We start from the raw sequence: 25,485 nt of genomic DNA, 5'->3' as shown, positions 1-25,485 counted from the left end.
TCACAGGTACTGCTGACAGCTCTCCACAGATACATGTTCTGCACGCGGTGGCTAGCAGGGGCTGATGGGTGGGATAAACTGTGTAGAACAAAGTTTGTCAGGAGAAATAATGAGATGCAGGTTTGAATGTAGTGGTAGATATGAGAGGAAAAAAAGCACCAAATGTTAGTAGGTAAGACAGGGAACTGACTAGTTTGGAAGAGGGGAAGAATAAGTGCCAAGTAGATTGAGCCTTAGTACTGGATGAGCTTGCTGAGCCAATTAACTGCAAATCAATTTCTACTGTCCCAAGAAATTTCAGAAACGGTGATATGCCTGGGCTGCAGCAAAGAATCTACAGCTTGGGTAGTTCGCAACTGAGTTGACCTGTCTTCCTCTCTGTGCATTCCTTAGCTTTTCTCAAATGTAATCTGTGTTTCTGAACAATGATGGCTCAGAGGTTGCATGTAAATTTTTATATTGCCACAGATAATCCCCTTATGAATAACTGAGTGTTGACTACACAAGTGACTTAATAGTTTAGCAATCATTTTCTAATTCTACTTTATGGTTTCTTTGCCTACTTTGGAAATAGGCACTGGTAAATTAAATTGGACATCCTCACTGTAAATAGAAAAGCTTAGGAAATATACACTGGCATGAAATATTCATGAGGATGCAATTCCCTAGAAATTTATAAGCAGTTCCCACTCCTATGTATTATAGAATTGAAATCTCAATTATACAAAGCCAGCTAATATAAGACAGGAAAATGATGCCAGGTAATCACAGTTACAGTAATAACACAGAAAGCATCACCATGAATATAAAACTTATGAGCCCTTGAAACAAATTTGCTTCCTGAAGAGAAAATCAAAGTACAAAACATGACAGTATATCAATTGGAAAACTATATTATAATAATATGAATACAAAAAACCACTATTAGCTTAAGTATGTTCTCTCTATGCTGACCGATCCAAGCCTACTTACTTTTTGAAAGATCAAGGGTATTCGAGTTCCTAGTACTTTCCTCTGATCTTGTTCTAATAGCACTGTCAATGGAATGCAAAAAAGACCAGAATCTGCAAGAAAAAATTTTGTCAATCTATAAAATATTAATATAAAAATGTTAAAGCATGAGATTTCTGATACTGTCAATCAGACAACTATATACTGAGTAACTACTAAGTGAATGACAGCATCTCAACATTATATATATGGTGGCCAATAGCAAAATCCTGGCCCTGACTTATAGAGGCATATAGCAAGGAAAGACAGCTAAACAAATGATTGCAAATAATTACCAACATAATTACAAAAGTGCAAACTGCTGCATAAGAGAAATAGAGTGCTGTGAGAGCATGAAAAATATCCAGATAATTTACTAAATGTAATCAAATTAAAAATTCTTACTTAAAAGCAAATATTGGCCAGGTGCAGTGGCTTATGTCTGTAATCCCAGCACTCTGGGAAGCCAAGGTGGGAGGATTGCTTGAGCCCAGGAGTTCAAGAGCAGCCTAAGCCTGGGCAACATAGTGAGACTCTATCTCTATGAAAATTTAAAAAAAAAGTTAGGCAGGTATGATGGCAGCCTCCTATAGTCCCAGCTACTTGGGGGGCTGAAGTTGGAGGATAGCTTGAGCCTGGGAGGTTGAGGCTATGGTGAGCCGTGATTGCACCACTGCACTCTAGCCTCAGTGCCAGAGCTATCACCTTTTTATCACCAAAAAAAGTAAATATCATTCGTCTTTTCCACATTAAACAGACATTGAACATTTTACAATATAGCAAAATATAAATATTTGCTTTCTAAGAAATTAGACAAGATTAAGATCTTGTTCTACAAATGTTTCTCTTTAGAAAATAGATACTTGCTACTCTTAAATTTGTGGTTGTATATGCTTAGAAATAGCTCCAGAAAAAAATGACGGTAATAATTTACAATTTTTCTAAATTAAAATCATATGCCTTGAGTCTGGTATGAACATGGCTTCTACCAGCACTTCCACCCTGCCCCCATCACTGAGTGGACGGTTAGCACCAAAGTGATAACTTTTTCCTTTATGATACACATCAGCATGGAAACGAAAATCATCTGTGAACATGGAAAAGGGGATTATCTTGTGGTATGAGGATAGACATTGGATATTGTGACACTTAATCGAGATGCCATTCAAAAGAATGCCAGTACCCAGTAAATAACTTTCCAGTTTGGGAATTCAGAAAAGATGCAACCTCAAGAATGGCAAGGGTCTAGGGTATAACATAAAATCAGCATCTTGGATAAGACAAACAGGTATTACATAAAAATGGAAAGAAAGTCTATTGACAGTGAGAGTCTTGATATAAACAATTTAATGTTTCTTTGCCAGGTTGCAATTCTAAAACATACCATTAAAAAATAAAAAAACTCTCTGAGCCACTTTAGAAATCTTGGGCACTGACCCACAACTGCTGAAATTGTATTTCTAGTTTATGTTTGGAAAAAACTTTGTGATGAGTTTCTCAGAACGCATCTTAAGTCTTCATTATCCACAATGGACTTAGGAAAAAACAGAGCACCATTTGACTCAGAAATTCACCATCCTAGGCTTTAAGCTCAAATACTCAAAGGAACTAAGCACAGAATGAGGTCTTCTGGGGCCCAGCATGACAGGACAAGAAGGGAAGGTACACTTCAGTCCTACAGAGTAATTGCCTCTAAAACCTAAATCAGGTGAATACTCGTCTTTGTGAATGTTACCATAGCAATTCCATAATCCTCATTCTTGGTTTCTCTTTAGGAGGTACCTCTAAGGTTAAATACAAGGACAAAGAATCCTAAAGTAAAGCTTTGTCAGCAGAGAATTATGTGGATTTCAAGACCAATAAATTACTGGAGAAACAAAAACTGAAGAGGTGTCTGTTCTCTATTATATCATTAAAAAAAAAAAAAACTGTTTATTTAATGGGTAAAGCAAGGTACTCACAAAAAAAAAAAAAAAAAAAAAAAACCACTCCACATTTCCACGATGAGTACAGTCTACTGGTATTGTTGTGTCACAATGGTGGTATTTTCTTAATAGGGGAAAGAATGTCTTTGCAAAATAGGTAAAATTAGAATGTCGAGGAACAAAAAGGCAGAATACTAACTAGCCTATTTATTTTCTATCTAATGAATAAACAAAAATAGTCACTGAGAATCAACAGTCTTAAAGTCATTTTTCAAGACCTGATTCTGGAAGTAAGTCTGTGTACCAAATATGTATCTTTTTAAATATATAGTTTTTAAAGGAGAAAGCACATGAGTTACAATTGATTGTTTCAGATTTTCCTTCTATGAGAATTAAATTATTTCATCATGCCTTTATAGTCTAGGACACAGTGTATCTCTATCTAGTTACAAAACTTTTGAAGGCAACATCTTAGAATATAAACTTTAGACGTCTTCAAGTGTTGGTTTATTTTGTAGGTGTTTTCCCTGTCTCCCAGAAACACTGCTAAAAAGTCAAGTCCATCCTTGCGATTTGAGAAATAAATGCAAAGGTTGATCATTTCATGATTACCTCTTGTTTTGATTTTCACAGCCTTTTGTTGTTTCAACTCAATACCCAATACATCATAGAGGGCGGTCAGCTCAATCAGGGCTAAATGGCAAACCTTCTTCATGTCCTGTTGTGCGAGGTCACCAATCCTTGTGGTACCCGTTTTGTCTTTTGGCAATCTGAAACTCTAAAATAAACATCATTAATATAGTAAAAGCTTACAGTATCTAACCTCCATTGTAATGCAAGAAGAAAAAACCAGCTACAGAAAGAAGTTATACTCAGAATAAGTGACAAGAAAAGCCACAGTACAATTTCTCCAGTCAGAATGAAGAGTGATTCTGTCATGACGACGACCCCTAAAGCTGTGGAGTGTTCAAGAGTCAACATCCAAAGTCTGATAGACAATGGCACCGGACCGCAAACTCGGAGTATTAATACCAGTGGCTGGGAGGACAAGAGAGAGAGAGTGAGCCCAATAGAGAAAAAGACTTCTAGTTAAGTGACCTTCAGAAAAGGAAGGCTAGAAGTCACACATAATAATGAGGGGGAAGGGGAAGAAGAGGGGGAAGGGGAAGAAGGGGGGAAAGGTAAGGGGAGGGGGGGGAAGGGAAGGAGAAAGAGAGAGGGGGAAGGGAAGGAGAAAGAGAGAGGGGGAAGGGAAGGAGAAAGAGAGAGGGGGAAGGGAAGGAGAAAGAGAGGGGGAAGGGAAGGAGAGAGGGGGGGAAGGGAAGGGGAAAGAGAGGGGGAGGGGAGGGGGAAAAGAAAGAGGTGGGGAGAGGAGGGGGAGGAGAAAAGGGGAGGAAAAAGGGGGAGGGGAAGGGGAAAGAGGGAGGAGAAAGTGGAAAGAGAAATGGGGAGGGAAATGGGGAGGGGAAAGGGAAATGGGAAAGGTGAGAGGGAAGGGAAGGGTGAGAGGGAAGGGAAGGGTGAGAGGGAAGGGGAGGGTGAGAGGGAAGGGAAGGGTTGAGGGGTGGGGGAGGCGAGGGTGAGGGGTGGGGGAGGCGAGGGTGAGGGGTGGGGGAGGCGAGGGTGAGGGGTGGGGGAGGCGAGGGGGAGGGGTGGGGAAGGCGAGGGGGAGGAGTGGGGGAGGCGAGGGGGAGGAGTGGGGGAGGCGAGGGGGAGGGGTGGGGAGAGGGAGGGGAGAGGAAGGGAAGGGGAGAGGGAGGGGAGAGGAAGGGAAGGGGAGAGGGAGGGGAGAGGGAGGGGAGAGGGAGGGGAGAGGGAGGGGAGAGGGAGGGAGGGGAGAGGGAGGGGAGAGGGAGGGGAAGGGGAGGGGGAGGAGGAAACAGAGGAAGATGACATGAAAAAGACAAGTATGGGGAAGAGAAAGAGGAATAGTAGCCATGAGTGTATGCTTAGAATGTGCCAGGTACTCTTCACATACACTTATGTATCTTTTAATTGTCACAGAAGTCAAATAAGGTTGGTCCAGAAAGACTAGAGCACATTAGGTTAAGAGTGGAGGGACACAGGGAAACGAAGAGCATGGACTTCAGAGCTTACCAGTCATCTGTCTACTTACTAGTTTTGTGACTATGGCAATGGCTTAACCTTTCTTTCCGTAAAATGGGAGATGGAGGGGGAGGGAAAGGAGAGGGAGGGGAGGGGGAAAAGAAAGAGGGGGGAAAAGAAAGAGAGGGAGGGGGAGAGGAGGGGGAGGAGAAAAGGGGAGGAAAAGGGGGAGGGGAAGGGGAAAGAGGGAGGAGAAAGTGGAAAGAGAAATGGGGAGGGAAATGGGGAGGGGAAAGGGAAATGGGGAGGGGAAAGGGAAACGGGAAGGGTGAGAGGGAAGGGAAGGGTGAGAGGGAAGGGGAGGGTGAGAGGGAAGGGGAGGGTGAGAGGGAAGGGGAGGGTGAGAGGGAAGGGGAGGGTGAGAGGGAAGGGGAGGGTGAGAGGGAAGGGGAGGGTGAGAGGGAAGGGGAGGGTGAGAGGGAAGGGGAGGGTGAGAGGGAAGGGGAGGGTGAGAGGGAAGGGGAGGGTGAGAGGGAAGGGGAGGGTGAGAGGGAAGGGGAGGGTGAGAGGGAAGGGGAGGGTGAGAGGGAAGGGGAGGGTGAGAGGGAAGGGGAGGGACAACAAAAAGGAGGAAGAGGAGGTGGACAGACCACCGAATTCAGAGGGCTGTTGTGAGATTTAGTGCCCAGCACTTCCCAAGTGCTTTTATGTGGTTGCTACTGCAGGTTGAGTATACCTCATCCAGACTGCTTGAGACCAGAAGTGCTCTGGATTTCAGATTTTGAAATATTTGTATATACACAATAAGACATCTTGGGATGGGTCCCAAGTCTAAACACAAAATTCATTTATGTTTTATATACACATAGCCTGAAAGCAATTTTCCAAAATATTTTAACTAATTTGCATGAAACTAATTTTGTGTTAAGTACTTATGTGTGGGATTTTTCACTGTGGCATCATGCCAATGCTCAAAGAGGTTCTGATTTTGGAACATTTAGGATTTTTGATTTTTGGATTAGGGATACTCAACTTGTATATTACTTTCACTGCTGAATAAACTGGGACTAAGATGTTACTTCATAATCACAAGCACACAGTGGTGTGTTTTTCTGCCTTTCTCAAATATCATCTTTTAATATTAAACACATTAAACATTAGAAAGCAAACCACAAGATAAAAAGGCAAATTTCACTAGTGTGTACATTTAATACAAATTACAATCCCATTGTGTTTACCTATTATTAAAACTGATCATTCTCTTACAGTTTGGGTTTACCTTTGAATTTTCCATTTAACTCAATTGCTGATTAGCTGATTTAACTGCATCTATTTTATTCCCTTTGCTTTGGTACTACTTGCATCTTATCGTTAATACTTCATCGTCTCAATACTAGGGCAAAAGACATGTCCTAAAGCAATAATTCTCAAAGTGTAGTCCAGGGACAATTGGGGGTATCCAAACCCTTCCAAAACGTCCAGAACTATTTTAATAACTAGTAATGAGGCATTATTTTGCCTTTCAAACTCTCATTGTCTCATGAGTATACAGTGCAGTTTTCCAGATGTAAATGAGTGCCATTGCAACAGACCGAATGCAAACATAAATATGAGAATCCAGCTGACTTCAACTAAAACCAGACATTAGAGACTTGCTAAAATTAAAACCATGATACACTTAATTTTTAGAAAATATGGCTATTTTCCATTTTGAGAAAAGGGTATTTATTTTAACTATAATATTCTTATATTAAATGGACTAATATTTTTTCAATTTCTCAATTTTATTTTCAGATATGGTAAGTGTCCATAAGTATAACCCACATAAACAGAAGGTTTTTGAGGCCCTTAATAATTTTTAAGTGTATGAAGGAGTTGTGAGATGAAAATGTTGGAGTCACTCTCCTAGAGCAATTCGTAAAACCTATGACTTTAAGTGAGAAGCTAATTCCCTTTAAGCAAACTCAATTCCAAAAGAGAGACTTCAAGTCCACTGTAAGAGGAAGGGGTCTTTCTTAACTGTTTGTAATGTGTTTTTTTCCTAGGAGAACATTAAATAAACAGAATGAACATCACTGAAGATGGGGCCTAAGCAAATTTCCAGCAGGGGGCAGGATGGCCTCCATGGGGCACTGCACTGGATTCAAGAGGGTGGAGCCAGACTACAGGTGGCAAATCCTGTTTTCATCACTTTCTATGTGACCTTTGGCAAACAATGTCCCCTTCTGTGCCTTAGCCTCCTCATCTGTAAAATGAGAACAACTGAACCTAACTTATAAGGTTGTGGTGAAGATCAAATGATAAATAGCACTCAAAAAGTATTACATATTATATTTTTTCATGGAGCTTTTAAAATAATATCAACATTTCATGGTCTTCCTTTATTCCTGCGTGTCATGGCAAGGTAAGAAAAAATTGAAAATAATAATTATCTTATCGAAAAACAGTTCACTTAATTCTGCAAAAGTCCTAATAAGATAAGAATTATTACAGCATCTTCTAGATGGGGAAACTGAGACTCAGTTAAGTCCCTTAAACATAGCCACGAAGCCAGTGATGTCATGAGGATGCAAATTCAGTTCTCCTAAATCCTAAGTTTTGTAACCATTCTGTTTTACTCCATGTTTCCCATCTACCAGAGTAGGCAGGGAGATATCTAGGTTGATAGGTGTTGATGTGGTACTGTGAGCCCCTCAAGGAGAACAGCCACTTCTTAATCACTTCTGTAACCCTGTTGTACCACAGACCTGGCACATTACGGGTGGTCTGTCACAGTCCACTAAATGAATGAGGACGCACATCCTACAGGGAGGAGAGCATAGAATCAAACTCAGTGAGGTGGAGGGCCACTGGCTTCGTGTTCCCCTGATTTTCTATGAGTTCTACTGAGTTTTCCTTTTTAAAAATCACACAAAACTGGCCACATTTTTCCCATGTTTGGTCCTATATTTCTGCTAATTGCTTCATTTTCTGAATGCTGAACCAACCATATTTACCTTTTTTTTAAGTGCTAAATGTTTCATTAAAATCAGTTGCTTTGGGTATAATAAGCCAAACACACGTAATACAGCCGTTTAAAGCATTACCCAAGGTAAATGTTTACAGAATCCTGAAATATTATTAATTCAAACATTTGATTTACCTAGCAATATATGTCATGAGCTTATTTATTTATTTATTTAAACATTGTGCTTAATGAAGGAGTTAGTTCTTTATCCCAATGTTTAATTCATAGCAGCAGCTTTAAATATTTATGAAGTTTCCTGTCGTTTTTTGTTTAGTTAATAGACTGAATGGTTCAGTTCGTTGGCTAAGAGAAAGCAGTGAAATTTCAGCAAGAGAAAAGTTCTCTACCTCTTGGAAAATGTGTTTAAAGAAAAGAATAAGGCCAGGCATGGTGGCTCACACCTGTAATCTCAGCACTTTGGGAGGCTGAGGCAGCTGGATCACCTAAGGTCAGGAGTTCAAGACCAGCCTGACCAACATGGTGAAACCCCATCTCTACTAAAAACACAAAAACTAGCCGGGTGTGGTGGCAGGTGCCTATAATCCTAGTTAGGAGGCTGAGGAAGGAGAATCACTTGAACTCAGGAGGTGGAGGATGCAGTGAGACAAGATTGCGCCATTGCACTCTAGCCTGGGAAACAAGAGTGAAACTCAGTCTCAAAACAAAACAAAAAAAAAAAAGAAAGAAAAAAGAAAAGAATAAAATAAAAATTTTCACAAAAAATATAAGGTCATTGATTCCCATGTGTTACCATAAATTAACTAGGTAGCTTTCCCTGGCTGTGTTGCTCTTTTGTAGGATTTGCATTTGGGGGTCCTTAGGCATTTCATCACTAATAATAAACGACTTTTTTACTCATCAAATCGCTCTAGCTTTGACTTGGAAAGCAAGAGAAAGTCTTCAAAAGCGTAGTCATTAATGTCAAGCCTCAGCATGTCAAGTTACCTCTCTAACTTGTTTCCATGTATGAAAAACAGGGATATCTACCTCCTGGATGTCATCTGATAAATAAAATAATTATAGACCATAATTTCTGAGATATAATGTGTACACACTACGTAGCTAAGTTTTCAAACTAAAGCAAATTAAAGGTTATAAAACCCGATCTCCAAATTTAAGAGGAGAAATTTGAATCCACTGTGAGAGATCATAAAGAATTAACAAAGACTGCTCGATGCTGTGAGGAAAAGGAAGTGAATATGAAATGAGGTCAACAGAGAACAACGTATTACATAAAGCCTACTGCTTATTCACAGAAGCAGAGGAGCATGGAACAGAAATGGAACTGAAGGTTTTATCTACTTAGACACCTGCCTCAGAGTAGTGAATAGAAATCTTACTTCTTCGACCATGGGAAGGACTTGTAGAAATTTAACAGAGTCCACACCTTCTAGAAGACAAATGGACTAAAAAAAAGTTTGTATAGATGAGTATAAGCCTATTTGCATAAATAAATACATGGATAGATTAACAGTAATGTCTAAAGGATGCAACCTAAATCAAAGGTGATTTCATATATTTATTTGATCTAATATAAGTTCATGATCAGGAAAGACTGAACAGGAAAACTGATCTTAAGCTAGTCTCTGAAGAACAGATTAAGGTTTCCTTGGCAAATACGGAACAGAGGGGTAGAAATGGAGAGGTCATTTTAAACTTGGGGCACAACATGCATATAATTAAGACGCTAGGTGAAGGTAAATTAGTTAAAGAGAGAAGAAAATGGCAGAGGGAGTTTTGTTTTGAAAGCTCTCAAGTGGAGACTGATTATATTTCATTCCATTGTTTGAGTCAACAACTTAAAAGCCAACAATGTCTTCATTTTGTTTAATTAGATTCTACTATCTTTCAATTTAAAACTTTTCCATATTTTGTGACAAAGACTGTCACTTTGAAAACATACTTTTCGGGCCGGGCGCGGTGGCTCAAGCCTGTAATCCCAGCACTTTGGGAGGCCGAGATGGGTGGATCGCGAGGTCAGGAGATCGAGACCAACCTAGCTAACACGGCGAAACCCCGTCTCTACTAAAAAATACAAAAAACTAGCCGGGCGAGTTGGCGGGCGCCTGTAGTCCCAGCTACTTGGGAGGCTGAGGCAGGAGAATGGCGTAAACCCGGGAGGTGGAGCTTGCAGTGAGCTGAGATCCGGCCACTGCACTCCAGCCTGGGCGACAGAGCGAGACTCCGTCTCAAAACAAAAAACAAACAAACAAACAAAAAAAAAAAACAGAAAACATACTTTTCGGCCACGCACAGCGGCTCATGCCTGTAATCCCAGCACTTCGGGAGGCCGAGGTGGGCAGATCACAAGGTCAGGAGTTCAAGACCAGCCGGGCCAACATGGTGAAACCCTGTCTCTACCAAAAATACAAAAAATTAGCCAGGCATGGTGGTGCATGCCTGTAATCCCAGCTACTCAGGAAGCTGAGGCAGGAGAATCACTTGAACCTGAGAGGCAGAGGTTGCAGTGAGCCAAGATGGTGCCTGGGCGACAGAGCAAGACTCCATCTCGAGAAAAAAAAACAAAAACAAAAACAGACTTTTCCTGAGGATAGTCTGGCAGAGTGGATCATCATTTTAGGCCAATTTGCATACTCTTTTACTTTTCCCATTAGGTATAAACACAGAGTTTTAAAAATATACAAGAAGGCCAGGCACTGTGGCTCATGCCTGTAATCCTAGTGTTTTGGGAGGCCGAAGCAGGAGGATCACCTGAGGAGAGGTGTTCAAGACCAGCCTGGCCAACATGGTGAGACCCCGTCTCTACCAAAAATACAAAAATCATCCGGACGTGGTGGCAGGCACCTATAATCCCAGCTATTTGGGAGGTTGAGGCAGGAGAATTGCTTGTATCCAGGAGACGGAGATTGCAGTGAGCTGAGATCGCGCCATTGCACTCCAGCCTGGGCAACAAGAGTGAAACTCCATCTCAAAAAAAAAATATATATATACACACACACACACACACACACATATATATACACACACATATATATATATACACACACACACATATATACACATACACATACACACATATATACGAGAGAGCCTGGAAACAATTCAGATGTCCACCATTAGGGGACCGACTCGAAAAATTATGATACATCCATACAATGGAGTACAATGTATCTAATAAAAAGAAGTGAGAAATATTTCTCTATACTACTATGGTATGATTTCCAGAATACACCACTAAGTCAACAAAACAAAAATCAATATGGACGAAACTGCATAGTGAGCTACCAGTTATCTACGAACAGAAGGATAAACCATGATATTAAAAGGAAAGAAAGTTTGCTTCTAAGAGGAGGGATTGAATAGGTTGGTGTATATATACGTGTATATACATATATATACATATATACACATATATACACACATATACACACATATATGTATACACACATAAATATATACACACACACATATATGAATATATATACATATATATGAAAGTTTGCCTCTAAGAGGAGGGATTGAATAGGTTGGTAGCTGAAGGATAAAAGCTAGACTTTCAATACACTTTGTTTTTCAACTTTAATGTTGGACTACGTAAGTATTTTACATACTTGTAAACCAAAATTAAATTTCAAGAAAAGCAATCTCTAAAAATTGATAATAAAATAAAGCAAATTAACCAAACAAGGTATGCAGTTGATGGCTTAACCATACAAAGAGTAACAATCCTAAGCAACCTAAAACACAATAATTTTACTTATAAAATCCCTTTTAGGATGTACCCCCAAAACACACACACACACACACACACACACACACACACACAAGAAAGAAAGAAAAACAAGTTTAAACCATTTCTAGTAATCATATTATTGATGGTAGTATTAGCATACTCCGAGAATGCTGTGCATTAGCGTAGGATAAAGCAAACATACAATTATGTGATATTCTAAATATATCACCTGCCATTTCCTGAGAACTACAATTCTCAGCATGGAAGACAGAAGATGCTCATGTACTTCTGTCCTCTGAAAAGGCTCAAAAGTAATGACCAGCCCAGAGAAATGAACACTTCTAGTGTCCTGATCCCAGTCACAAAAGTCTATTTCTGCTAAACGGAATCAGGGTTTCCTGCAGAAACAAATCAGTCTAGGTCTGGAACAGAAAATACACCAGACAAGCCTGTAAAATCTTGTCCAGGATCATGTCAAATATGTATAAATCCATGAGTTAAGACTACTTTCACAAATAAAAATAAGTCTATGAGTTAAGACTATTTTTTACAAAGCAAATTAAAACATTAATTGGTCACAGGTGAAAACTGTTAGTAAGTCAACAATTTCTGACAACAAAGAGAAGGTAAAAATGACCACTTTCAGAAAGTTGTTTGCAAAGAAATAGCCAAATTAATAAATAAAAAAGAAGAAAATATTAGATCACAATTTTGTAACCATTAATAAATTAATGGATCCAGGTATTGATCAGCAACAGCTGCTACACTGACAAAAAAAAAAAAAAGAAACAGATATTATGAGCTTCCCAACAGAAAACACACAATCACATATCTGACGTAGTCTTGACCCCTTCCAAAAAAGTGAAAATTTAAAGTCAATTTAAATGGATCAATTTAAAGTCAACTAATTGATAAGAAACAAAAGTACATGTTAAACTACACCAGGGGAATAGTCAGAGGGGGAAACTCGCCACAATTTATTAACCAGGTTTCTTTAATAAAGTAATGAGGAGGGAGGACGGAAAAATAGTGAGAGAGAGAAAGGGATAGAGGGCAAGGAAGAAAGGAGGAAGGAAGGAAAGAGAGAGGGAAAAAGAAACAGAGAAGGAGATTTAAAAATTCTTAAAAGATGTATCAACTAATTGCAATACAATACATGAGCCTTATTTGGATCCTGACTCAACCTGTATAAAAAGATCATAAAATGATGTGATACAATTTGAAATCTGAACACTGCTTAGATATTTGAAGTTAAAAATTGTTAGCATTTTTGGTACAATAATGGTTATATGGTTAGGAGTTTTAAAATCCCCTCTTTGTCTTTTAGAAATATAGATGATAAAATGTAATTCAGAGATGTATTTCAAAATAACACAGAATAGGGAACTGGGTGGGGGTATGAATAGGTCAGGATTGGCCATGGGCTAACAAATGTTAGGGCTAAGTGCTAAGTATTTGGGGGTTCAGAATACCATTCTTTTTAACTTTTGCCTGTGTGAAATTCTGCATAATAAATGTATTTTTTAGAAAATACAAGATATTCAATAGCAATGAGAACATTCATTACACAGAGCTTGGTTTCTAAACACAATTTGCTGCTAAAAAGTACCAGAGCTTCTTGGAGAAATGGATGCTTTCAAGTCTGCAGGGAGAAAATTACAAAGAGAGCCTGGAACATCTTGTGCTAGAAACTGAAGAAGCAATTATGGAAGACTGTGTCAGCCAGTAAGTGTAGAAGGAATAATAGAATTTTAAAATAGCCATTTCTTAAGCACCAGGTTAGTTATTGTTTAAGGCAAAGTTACAAATGGATGGTGAAACCACTGGCCAAATAGGCTTTACTGACATAAAAAATATTTGCTCAGTCTCAAGGATGACAAATTATTATTAATTGCACATAGGAAAGGTATCTTTTTATGATGAGGAGATCTAGTGAACATCTCTCCTTAGACAAGTTGGTGATCAAACTTCTAACACCAATAAAGGGACCAGCTGGTACCATGCATCTCTTCTGATGATGCAATCAAAGGCATAAACATCCTCCATGCAGTAAATGTGGCTAAAAATGTATAACTTGAATCCCAGTCCTGAGGAAACAATCAGAAAACTGATTTGGACTCTTCGATAACACTGAAGAAAAGCAGGAGACTGACCTAGATTCAAGAAAACCAAACAGACATGACAACAAATATAGTATATGACCCTTGTTTGGAACCCAAATGGGAGTGGAAAAGGGAGAAGCTATAAAGAACAACATTGTGACAATTGGGAAAATTTTGATATGACTGTATATTAAATATGATTATCACTTCAGTTTAAATTTCTTAAGTATTAAACTAAAAACAAAGTTAGAACATACATATAGATAGATACGGAAAAGAGAAAGAGGTTATAAAATGTTAGTAACTGTTGAATTGATCTATGAAGGCCAAATGGCATTTGCCGCAGTATTCTTTCAACTTTTCTGTGGGTTCCACATTTTTAAAATAAAAAGTTGATGAAAAATATATCCTGAGCCAGGTGTGATGGCTCATCCCTGTAATCCCAAGACTTTGGGAGGCTGAGGTGGGAGGATTGCTGGAGCCCAGGAGTTTGAGATAAGCCTGGGCAACATAGTGAGACCTCATCTTTCTCTGTCTGTCTCTGTCTGTCTCCGTCTGTCTGTCTGTCTGTCTCTCTCTCTATATATATATATATATGTATGTGTGTGTGTATAACTGTGTGTATATATATGTATATGTGTATGCACATATATGTATATTTATAAACAGTGTACTACATACAGGTAATGTGGCATCATCGCCTTTGCTCTTCTGGATTTTCTCCTTGGAGCTCTCTTTCAGATTGAGTGCTTGCTCGGCAAATGATACCTCCAGGTTGATGTCTGTTTCAGGGGCAGGTGTCTCCTCAGGTGGGATCAGCTTCTCTTCACCAACAAGGTTAGATGCCTGGTCTGGGGGGCCGGGGGAAAAGAACCCAATTCATATGCTTTATTTATTTCTTTTTTAAAAAAATTCTAATGCATTCACTACACAAAAACATTTGGGAAGAGTACTATTGTCTCTAGGCAATATTTAGCTGTTATTTTAATAATAAAGAGTATACTCAAAAATCCTATCAATGGTGCATGGGAAGTGGGCAGGGAGACTGTGGTGACTAGCAATCCATAGTTCAATTGTGCAGTCTTTGAGAGCACAGTCCTTAAACTGGGTTCCAATTCCAAAACATTGCTGGAAGATAGTAAACTTTTAATGAAAAACCTCAAAAGATTTTGAAGTATTAATTGTTGTTTTATTCTACACTGAGAAACTAAAAGCAAAAAAAGAGGGAGGTAATGAGCAGTAATCTCTTGTAAAGCTAGTAATTTACCATTTAATTAATTTCCTCAGAGTGGATCAGATTCCTGGAATAAACTTCTTCCACACCCTGCATTTACTTTCTGGAATATTACCTACCTATCACAGTAAAATTTCCAAAACAACAGTTAGTGCCAAATAATTATCACTATACGAGTCGGGTCTGGACGTACCTGGTACGGGAATGGTTGGGTTTCCACCTGATCATGTCAAAGAATATAAAAGTTCCTACGACTATAAATACTAGTCAAATAATTTTCACATATTTACATCAAGATTTCAAAGATATCGTAAGTTTAACTTTGTTTTGGCTTTTTTTGGTTTGTTGTAATCCTCCAGAAAGGAATTTACATTTAAAAATCTCTTTGCTGAAAACACCAGGTTTAAGCTTTGGAGAAGATACTTCTAAATTTGATTATTTGGTAAATTTACAGTTTTAATGCAATTAACAGAAAAAGACCTAGAGCCAATAACCAAGATTACTGTTATTTTCTCACTGTTGACCTTTGAATCACAGTAAGAAGCTCTGAACTACAAAATACATCTATGCAGTGTATACACATGCTTACATACTAACAGGCTCACATACAAACAAAGTGACAGAAGCTAAAGTTAATTCAAAAAGTTAATAAATGTCAAAAATGCATACATTATTAAAAGTCTGTGGTTCCGAAAAATAATATTTATATTCATTTATATAAAAGTGAAAATGCCTGTTTTAATCAAAATCAAGTTTAGAAGTAAATATGGATGTAGTTTTATTGAGTCCCATTAAATAACCAGGGTAGACTTCGTGGGCATGAGACCCGTGCAGCCACACAGGGCTCCAGGCTCAGGAGGGTTCCATACGTAGTTTAATACTCTGCTGTTACATCATGAAATTAAATAAGAGGCCCTATATTTTCAGTTTGTCCCTGACCTTGCAAATTACATAGCTGGTCCTGATAGCATCTCACAGTTAAGAAAGTAAGAATTTACCTGTGCCAATTCCAAAACTGAGGATACATTTAAAGTCCGTTGATATTATTAGTATTCATCTGTTGCCATGTATATTTATGTTTCTCAGCAGTCTGTGACCATTTTTTAAATTAGAATACCTACACTTTTTGATGATTAATTTTTTTAAGTATCAACACGAATGTCAAAGCACAATTTTAATTTTATTTTCCCTCTGGTTTACACTCCTTTATGTTTTACTGTGACTATGTACATTGGTTTCCTAGGAAACTATTCTAAGAGGAAAAAAATGATTAGCCATTTTCTTAAATTAGAAGCTACCTTTCTAGCAGCTGAGTAGTTATGGGCAAGAATTTCAAAACTACTCTTTCTTCTCACCACTTCCATGTCAGGGTTACAATAAATACCCCCACACTCACACCCACACCAACGGACTATGCTGAATGTAAAGCTAAGTAATTATAATTAAGGTATTACACATTTGACACACAAATTTCCTTCAAAAGCATGGCAAAAAAAATACCGCATATCAAAGTTCTGGTTAAAATAGAAAACCAAGTTGAAGCAGAGCACAGAAAACAACAGTTTCAGGGTTGAAGGGGGTACTGCTACAAGAAATGGATGATTACTTGGCTAATAAGTGATGATTTAATTATCTACTCTTAATAAGAACAGAATGCTGAGATCAACCTTTTGGTTCTTAAGGTCCTAAAATAAATAACATTTCTGTCATCTAGTCTTTTTAAGTGCACAATAGCACTGGGTTACAAACATTTTGCAAATCTCCCTCAAGTTTTTCAGTTGTCCAAAATATCCTGAAATGCCTTTAAAAAAATTTTTTTTAATCACCTGACTTTAAGATTCAATTGCTTCTATTTAAAAAAAAAAAAAAAAAAAAAAAAACATTTTTCTTTCCTCTGTAGAAATTCAAAAGAAAATAAGAAACTATACATATCAATATAAAAGTTCAAAAAATTATTGGGGCATTATTAATATTTCTAAATGTATTATTAAATACTGGGACTTTCATAGAGTTTATGATTTAATGAAAAATGAACACATTACGGTGAATTAATTAATTTGGAATGTAACAACCCTTGCAACTATAAAACTTAACAACTTTTTCATTTAGAATAAGTATCGTTGGTGGAACATGTTTAAAAATCCAAGTGTGGGGGAACATTAAAAGAGACTATGCCTCCCACGCCTTCAAATTTTAATCAGAAACAGCCCCATTTTTGAACCTGAGACAATGTTTCCATGCATTTCATCCTGAACTTTCCAATGTTTGGCTTACACTGGTTAATTCACTGGCTAGTGAAAGAGCATGGCATTGCCCAGAACAGGTGCAACAGGGAATACTCAGTGACTTGGATGGCATCACACATTCTCTTGTTATTCTGATTGGAGGCTCTATGGCCACTACATAGTATTCCAGCAAAAGCAGATGTAAATCAAGCAGCAAGTTTGTCACATTTCACTTGCCTGCTGCAAGCTAGGCAGGAAAGTGCTCACACTATGAACTTGTCTTCCAGAACTTTTGTTGATATAGCCTACATCATGATCCCTGGCAAGGGAGGAAAACACCAAGAAAAGGACAATGTTTTCCTCAGTATCCATTCACCAACTGCCAGTCACTCTTTCCCAGAGCCCAAAGCATATTGACATTGGCACAAAAAAACCTGTCTCTCCTGATGACCCAGCTCTGTAGCAGGCAGGGTAGCTATGCCAGCTTGCTTGCCACTTCAACATCTGCGGGTACATAGATTTGAGAAAACACCTAGTGATTTCATTCAGATATAACACATAAAACTGAAGAAACATCCACAGAATCATAAAAAGCAAGCGCTTTTATAAATATATGTGTGTGTATATACGTGTGTGCATATTACCTTTAAGGCAGGGGTGCCAGAGAGAAGTTCTGAGAAAAGTATGGAAGGAAAATATCCCATATGATCTTGAGTAATGTAGGATTTTTATAGGAATGTTGGAACACTCCTCACTCCTCCACAGTTTACCTAATACTCCTCCCACTACTACTTCCAAACCAAATGCAACACTATTAACGGCATGAACACCCCAGTTGCTAAATTTTAGGAATGTAAACATAAATCACCTGTTTTAGTTTATTGAATAACAATTAACAATTAAATTTTTAAGCTTAAATCGATTAACTTCACTTAGAATATTTTCCCTTTCTGCAAACAAATGAAATAGCTATAAATTCTTTCTTAGTAAGTACTAATAAAGCCTTAATAGTTACTTTTGGCTGGGCATGGTGGCTCACACCTGTAATCCCCGCACTTTGGGAGGCCCAGGTAGGCAGATCATTTGAGGTCAGGAGTTCAAGACCAGCCTCACCAACATGGCGAAACCCTGTCTCTACTAAAAAAAAAAAAAAAAAAATAGCCGGGCATGGTGGCATGTGCCTATAATCCCAGCTACTGGAGAGGCTGAGGCAGGAGGATCGCTTGAATCTGGGAGGCGGAGGTTGCAGTGAGCCAAGACCACACCACTGCACTCTAGCCTGGGAGACAGAGCAAGACTCCACTTCAGAAAAAAAAAACAGTTACTTTCTTCCATACCTCAAGTTTCTAATTCACTTCTAGAATAACAAATGTTAGCAGAGAAACATGAAAAGGAGAATTATAATCAATTGCCCATAAAAATCTTAACTGTTTTAAAAAGTTTTTCTATAATATCTAAAAAGTTACCCCATTTATGAATTAGGAGCTTGTGATTTAAGAACAATGCTGCAAGTTTGTTGGCTCAGTGACTAGCTGTATGGCATTGGAAAGTGGCTTCCCAGCTCTAAGCCTCAGCTCACTCATCTGTAAAATGGATTAAGAACAATAACCATTACATTGTTTTTGGGTGTATTAAATGAGGTAAGCATCTCCTGATAACATCTGGCACATGGTAAGCACTCAGGAAGATACGTATATGCATTTTGAATCAGAAGACAGGGATACACATTAAAAGAAAATGGAAGGCCAACTATATGTTCAGCCTCACATAATGATCCACTTGGGACTTTTTATTAGCATTTTAATAGAATTTGTTTACTAGAATTGAAAGGGAATTTTTTTTTTTTTTTTGAGACGGAGTCTCGCTCTGTCGCCCAGGCTGGAGTGCAGTAGCCGGATCTCAGCTCACTGCAAGCTCCGCCTCCCGGGTTTACGCCATTCTCCTGCCTCAGCCTCCTGAGAAGCTGGGACTACAGGCGTCCGCCACCTCGCCCGGCTAATTTTTTGTATTTTTTTGGTAGAGACGAGGTTTCACCGTGTTAGCCAGGATGGTCTCGATCCCCTGACCTCGTGATCCGCCCGTCTCAGCCTCCCAAAGTGCTGGGATTACAGGCTTGAGCCACCGCGCCCGGAAGGTGAATGTTTTATAAGACTGTAACCGTTTGTTACGTTAATTAAAGGGGGGGAAAAAAACAAGAGAACAGGTTCAACATACCATCTCTTCCTTGGTATTTGTTTTCATTTGTTCTAAGTGACTGCGATTCAGTGCCACCTGGAGCCTAAACATAGAAAACAGGCCATTTAGTCATCTCCAACTCAAAACCGGAGAAAATGATATTGTAAATAATTTTGTTACTAATCTTTAGAGTACAAGAAATGTACTCAGAATTATAACAATCACAGTGCAAAAGGGGCACTAAGGTAATAATCAACAAGCAATCATCCAAAAAATATTTTATTACCTACAACTTGTAAGAGACAATAGTAGGCCCAGTGGGAAATATAAAAAAAGTCATGAGTGTGTCCCTGTCATCAAGAATGCTACTATTTAGTGCAGGAGAAAGGACAAGTATGTTAAAAAATTCGTAATATCTATTAATTGACAAATGGATAAGCAACATGTGGTCTATCTGTACAATGGAATGGTATTTGGCTATGAAAAGAAATGAAGTACTGATACATGCTGCAACATAAATAAACCTTGAAAACATTATGCTAAGTAAAAGGAACCAGTCACAAAGAGCCACATATTATATGATTCCATTTATAGCAAATGACCATAATATGCAAACCATAGAGACACAAAGCTGACTAGTGCTCACCTAAGAGTAGGGAGGGAAAGATGGGGAGGGATTGCTAATGGATACAGGCTTTCTTTTGGAAATAATAAAAATGTGCTAAAACTGATTGTGGTGATCATTGCACGACTGTGAACATGCTAAAAAGAACATTGAATTGTGCGCTTTTAGTGGGCAGATTGTATGGTATGTGAATTATATCTCAATCATGCTGTTATAAAACGATAAAAGTAAATGTCCCTAATAAAATAGAAATTCTTCAAGTAAAAAAAAAAAAAAAAAAAAAAAAGATCCCAGAAATAAACGGGAGATAAGAATTACCAAACCAGCAATAAGACCTAAAACATCTGAAGGAATTCCTGTTTTCAAGGGGCCGGGGCAGTGACACCCAAGGAATGGAGCCTTCCAAAGGTTTATGGAGATGGTAAACCATGGCTGACTCTGCTCAGCAGTAAATGTGGCCAGACAGTACTTCCTCCTTTCCAGGTAAGGCTTCAGAAGGAATTCAGAGGTCAGGAAGGAGAGTCTGGATCAACCACAGAAAGAGGTCTATTCAAATTATTTTAAAAAATAATATTGATAATTCTATTGGATTTTATCTCAGACAGAAAGTGGCCATTGTAGTCTCACTACACATTTCACCTCAAGCTGTTGTCCAAGAAGGACTTCATCCTCCACCTGAAGTCTAAAAAGAGCCTAGAAAAGCACTAGGCTAGGGACATCTTGACCACTGATGAACCACTTAGAGATGGGGAAAACCCAGGACAATGTTACAGTGACTACCAAGTCACAGAAGTGGGACGTGGGTACCCAGCATCACTTTAACCCCTTGAAGGACAGAGCAGTCCCATTCTCCCTCCCTCCTCCCACAAGTCGGCAGAGGCTGGTCCTGCATGGCACAATGAGCAGAGTGATTCCAATCTCACAAAAGAACACATATTTTGGAGCATGTGGTTGGAATTATTTTCCTTAGCAATTGAAGATGGCAGTACAGATGGTGTTCATTTCTGTATTATATTTCCTAGTGTCAGCAAGGCCTTCATGAGGAAGCATTTAACATGGAAGAGCTGAATATACACTCGCTCAAAAACAGAAGAACTGCAAGTGAAGATGGCTGGCCCACGTTTGCTTGAGAGATGGGGGAGATAAAGCACTTTTCTCATGGGTGGCAGTGTTTCAATTAAAGGCATGCAGTGTAAGCAAGTTACCACTATTCAAATTTCCTTTTGCTAGTTCTCTCTTAATGACTCCATCAGATGACACAATCCACCAATTACCTTGGACTCAAACCATGTGGTTCTGACACTGCCAGAAACTTGCTGGAAAAATGTTGTTTCTAGCACCGAGTAGCAACATCCTCTTGGAGACTGGCAGAAATCCCACAGTTTATATTTTGCTTAGGCTCAGCTCTCTGTTCCATCCCCCTTTTCACTTTTCACTTCCTCTTAACTCCCTTAGTGAGGGTTCTCTAATTGGGAAGAAAATGTCATAATACTAAATTTCCTTACCATTCATTTTTCTTCAGCTGGAAACCTAGCCCAGTCCTTTAATACTAGTGGATATCCCAAGCAACCACTGGGTGGTAAGCAAGTGCTTAACTTAAGCAAGTGCCTGGAGCAATTTAATGACCCCAAAACTCCTATAAAATGGACTGGACTTGATTCGAAATTGGTCATGCAAAGAGAGTAGCAATCTGCAGCTAGAAGGGCTTTCTTGCAAGAATAAAATGTCTACAAAAAGCAAAAGAGTGCCTACATGACAGGAAGATACCATGAATATAAACCCTTTCATTCCTTATTTAAAATAAATAATCATTCAATTTTTGTTATCTTCTATAGTGTGAATAGAATCTCATATTCAGGATGCTTAATGTCAGAATCGTGTACAAAATGCAAATATACCAGGATAGAGAGTGGTTAAAAGCATGTACTTCAAAATCAAACAAATTTGGGGTTACTATCTACAGGACACTGAGCAAGTTACTTAAAATCCGGCAGGGCACGGTGGCTCACACCTGTAATCCCAGCGCTTTGGGAGGCTGAGGCAGGCAGATCACCTGAGGTCAGGAGTTCAAGACTAGCCTGGCCAACATAGCGAGACCTCGTCTCTACTAAAAGTACAAAAAATTAGCCGGGCATGGTGGCGTGCACCTGCAGTCCCAGCTACTCGGGAGGCTGAGGCAGGAGAATTGCTTGAACCTGGGAGGTGGAGGTTGCACTGAGCCAAGATTGTGCCACTGCATGCCAGCCTGGGTGACAGAGAGAGACTCCATTTCCAAAAATAAAAATTAAAAAATAAAATAAAATCTATGAGCCTCAGCCACAGAATGGAAATAACACCTCATTCACAAGACAGCTGTAAGGATTAAGTGAGATAAAGCATGTAAAGTGGTTGGCACAGTAATTGTTCAGCAATGGTGGCAGCAGCTGGTATTGTTATTATTATTACAATCATTGTTCAAGAGTCCCATTCTGTGTTCATTCTCCTTCCAACCACCTCACTGGGTCTTTTAGGCCAGAGCTACTCAAGCCAGAATGTAAATCAACTTTGACCTCAAGAACACCATCTAGATCAGCTGATTTTTCACTCTTTTTCTGGCAGCAAGACTTTTTTGATGAAAGAAAGAAGGATCATTTATATTCTGTGCAAGCTCCTTATGCCCTTACAGATGAGAATAGGTAATACACCAACTGGCTTGTTCGAGTAGCACTGATCTGAGCCACACAGTTCTTGTATGGTTTTTGTTGTTGTTGTTGTTGTTGTTGTTGTTGTTGTTGTTGTTGTTGTTGTTGTTTGAGATGGGTTCTCATTTTGTCACCCAGCCTGGAGTGCAGTGGCATGAACACAGCTCACTGCAGCCTCGACCTCCAGGGCTCAAGCGGTCCTCTGGCCTCAGCTCCACAAGTAGCTGGGCCTACAGGCACACGCCACCACACCCAGCTAATTCTTGTCCTTTTTGTAGAGATTGGGTTTTGCTATGTTGCCCAGGCTGGTCTTGAACTCTGCAGTCTCAGCCTCCCAAAGTGCTGGGATAACAGCTGTGAGCCACCACGCCCAGCCTCTCAAACTTTTATCATGCCTTCCCTGATACTTCTCTTCATTCATCAGTCCCACAGTCTCTACCAGACCCCACAGCTTTCATTAATAAGTCAATCACCTAGACAAATATTTACTCAATCTTTTGTGTGCTGTCGCTGTGCTAAGGCTAGATACCTTAAAGTTTAACCTAAAGCTGCCTCCTTACATATCTTATGTTCATCCTAAAGGGTTTCTCTGTATTTAGTGAACTCTAACCTAACTGAATATGTAAACAGACTGTAACATACTCGTGTCAATCACCAAATTTTGACCAGTCAAAGGTGGCCAACTGTTCAAACCATATTCAAATAAGGCAAACACAAAGCTGTAACCAATCCGGCTGATTCTGCACCTCACTTCCGTTTTCTGTAGATCACTTTCCTTTCCCTGTCCATAAATCTTCTTTGACCACTCGGTAGCACTGGAGTCTCTCTGAATCTGCTGTGATTCTGGGGGCTGCCCAATTTGCAAATCATTGTTTGCTCAACTAAATTCTGTTAAATTTAATTTGTCTAAGGTCTTTCTTTTAACACCACAAAGAGAAGTTACTTCATATCTCAAGGTTCCTACTTTGTAATTCAGCTGCAATTAGCTCCCTTACACTCTACTTCATCCATCCCCAAACGAGTCTAGGGACAAATCAAATATTCCTACAGCATTAATAGATAGGGAAGAATACCCTAATCCTACTTTTCTCTAAGTAACTGTTGGTAGTCACGTTGTCTGAGAAGCTGTCCCTGTCACCCCTAGTGAAGTTAGAGTCACTTCTAATGCTCCAAGGACACCCTCTTCCCCTGATGCATGGATTATCATGCTGAATTTTAACTAGTTTTGTTTTCTGCCTCATCAGTATAACTTCCAGAAAGGCAGGAAGCAAGTCTCTCTTGTTTGCTGCAAGCATAGAGTTTTGGTGCCTGGCACAGAATAGGTGATCATTACGTTTTTAATCATTCGAATTAAACCAGTATGATCCAATTAATTCTAAGCAATTAGTCCTTTGCCTTAACATCAAAAAAGAAAACCTACTGTTTCTTTCGATTCTCTCTGTTGAGCAAATATGTCTCTGACATCAGGAATCTGGTACTGTTTGTTTTTTTTCCTCAAGGTCTGGGAGACCGTCTCTACTCGCTTCTGAACTGCTGCTGCCTGGGTCCGGGTCAATGTTGATAAAAATACCATGCTTTCCTGTGGATCTCCAGCAGACTCTCCGAAGAGATTGGACAAACCGGCCTCTTTAAGCCACTCTTCTTCCAATTCTCCCTCTAAGACAGTAGAGAAAAGTGGTACTTAAATCACAAAATATAAGAACCTTTACATTTTTTAAGCTGTTAAAATTTCTTACTAAAACTCTTCTATTGTAACCAAACCACAGTGCTAATAATCATTATCTAAAAGTTGGACAACTGCCATACACTCCAGCCACGATATCAAATTTTAGATGGATTTCATATATACTCAATTAAAATTTTTAAATGACTTCACATGTAATTAACCTCTATAACTTCCTTGCAGATTAACCCAGAGGATGATACTATTCCCCTTCCAGAGATGAGCAAAGAATAAAAAGATAACTTACTTCCATCAAGTTACAGAAGGAAGTCAATGGTGGGGCTATACATTAAGCCCAGTTTCTTGGCTTAAATTCAGTACTACCTCAGAGTCCAACACTAATTTATGGAAAGCCTTGTTTTCTCTGTTTACTGTAGCTAACAGGAAGTGCAGCAAAGAAGTTAACAGCATCAGAACATTGGGAACTAATCAATTTCAAATTAATTTTTCTAATCTTCCAAGTCAGCACATCAGATTATGTTATTTTACAATGTTTTTTAAAAGCACAATATATTCAGCAAAAAAAGCTTATATAGGAAGCTAATCAAACAAGAATCAATTCAAAACACAGAAAGCAGGAAGTAAATATTCATGCAAATATTGTGTAAGATCTAATGAAAGTTATTTAAAAGCAGAAGGATAATTAGAATAGATTCTTTCCAACCATCATGTTTATAGAGGAAAATAAAAGAGGGATGAATTGGGACACAAAAGACCTGGATCTGTACCCCATTTCTGCACCTTGATAGCCAAGTCTCTTTGGACAAGTTACTTAGCCTCAAGTTGACTCTGTTTTCTGATCTGTACACTAAAGCATACCTCTTCCAGTTATGCTATAACCAAAGGTGAGAATGTGATATGGAAGGAGCTTTGAAAAGCTCTGAGACAGACTGAATCACATGGTACAACACCTAGTCCTGCCTGTCTTTCTATAATATATAAACTTCTTGATGGCAGAAATCAAGTATTAATAACTGGCTTCAAGAGACTTAAGCCAGTATTAGGCACTGTGCACACCAGACAACAAAAACAGCTTACTAGCATAAAAAGTCAGCAAG

The 25,485-nt window shown here is 38.9% G+C and overlaps 1 protein-coding gene across 4 annotated transcripts in view; it reads right to left on the bottom strand.

Annotated features, from left to right (window-relative positions):
• ARHGAP18 (Rho GTPase activating protein 18) overlaps positions 1–25,485 on the bottom strand; it is a 177,264-nt gene that overhangs the window by 40,101 nt on the left and 111,678 nt on the right. For all 4 annotated transcript variants that reach the window (XM_030928932.1, XM_030928933.1, XM_010354713.2 and 1 more), the window contains exons 3-7: positions 24,125–24,360; positions 19,438–19,501; positions 14,446–14,615; positions 3,528–3,693; positions 973–1,064 (exon numbers count right to left, since the gene is read on the bottom strand). In XM_030928932.1, coding sequence (XP_030784792.1) covers positions 973–1,064; positions 3,528–3,693; positions 14,446–14,615; positions 19,438–19,501; positions 24,125–24,360 — 728 coding nt within the window. The remainder of the gene's footprint in view (positions 1–972; positions 1,065–3,527; positions 3,694–14,445; positions 14,616–19,437; positions 19,502–24,124; positions 24,361–25,485) is intronic.

This window comes from Rhinopithecus roxellana, chromosome 4, assembly GCF_007565055.1.
Source record: "Rhinopithecus roxellana isolate Shanxi Qingling chromosome 4, ASM756505v1, whole genome shotgun sequence".
Lineage (NCBI taxonomy): Eukaryota > Metazoa > Chordata > Mammalia > Primates > Cercopithecidae > Rhinopithecus > Rhinopithecus roxellana.
The sequence above is the reverse complement of the archived record's forward strand: the minus strand, read 5'-3'. Positions and strand labels throughout refer to the sequence as shown.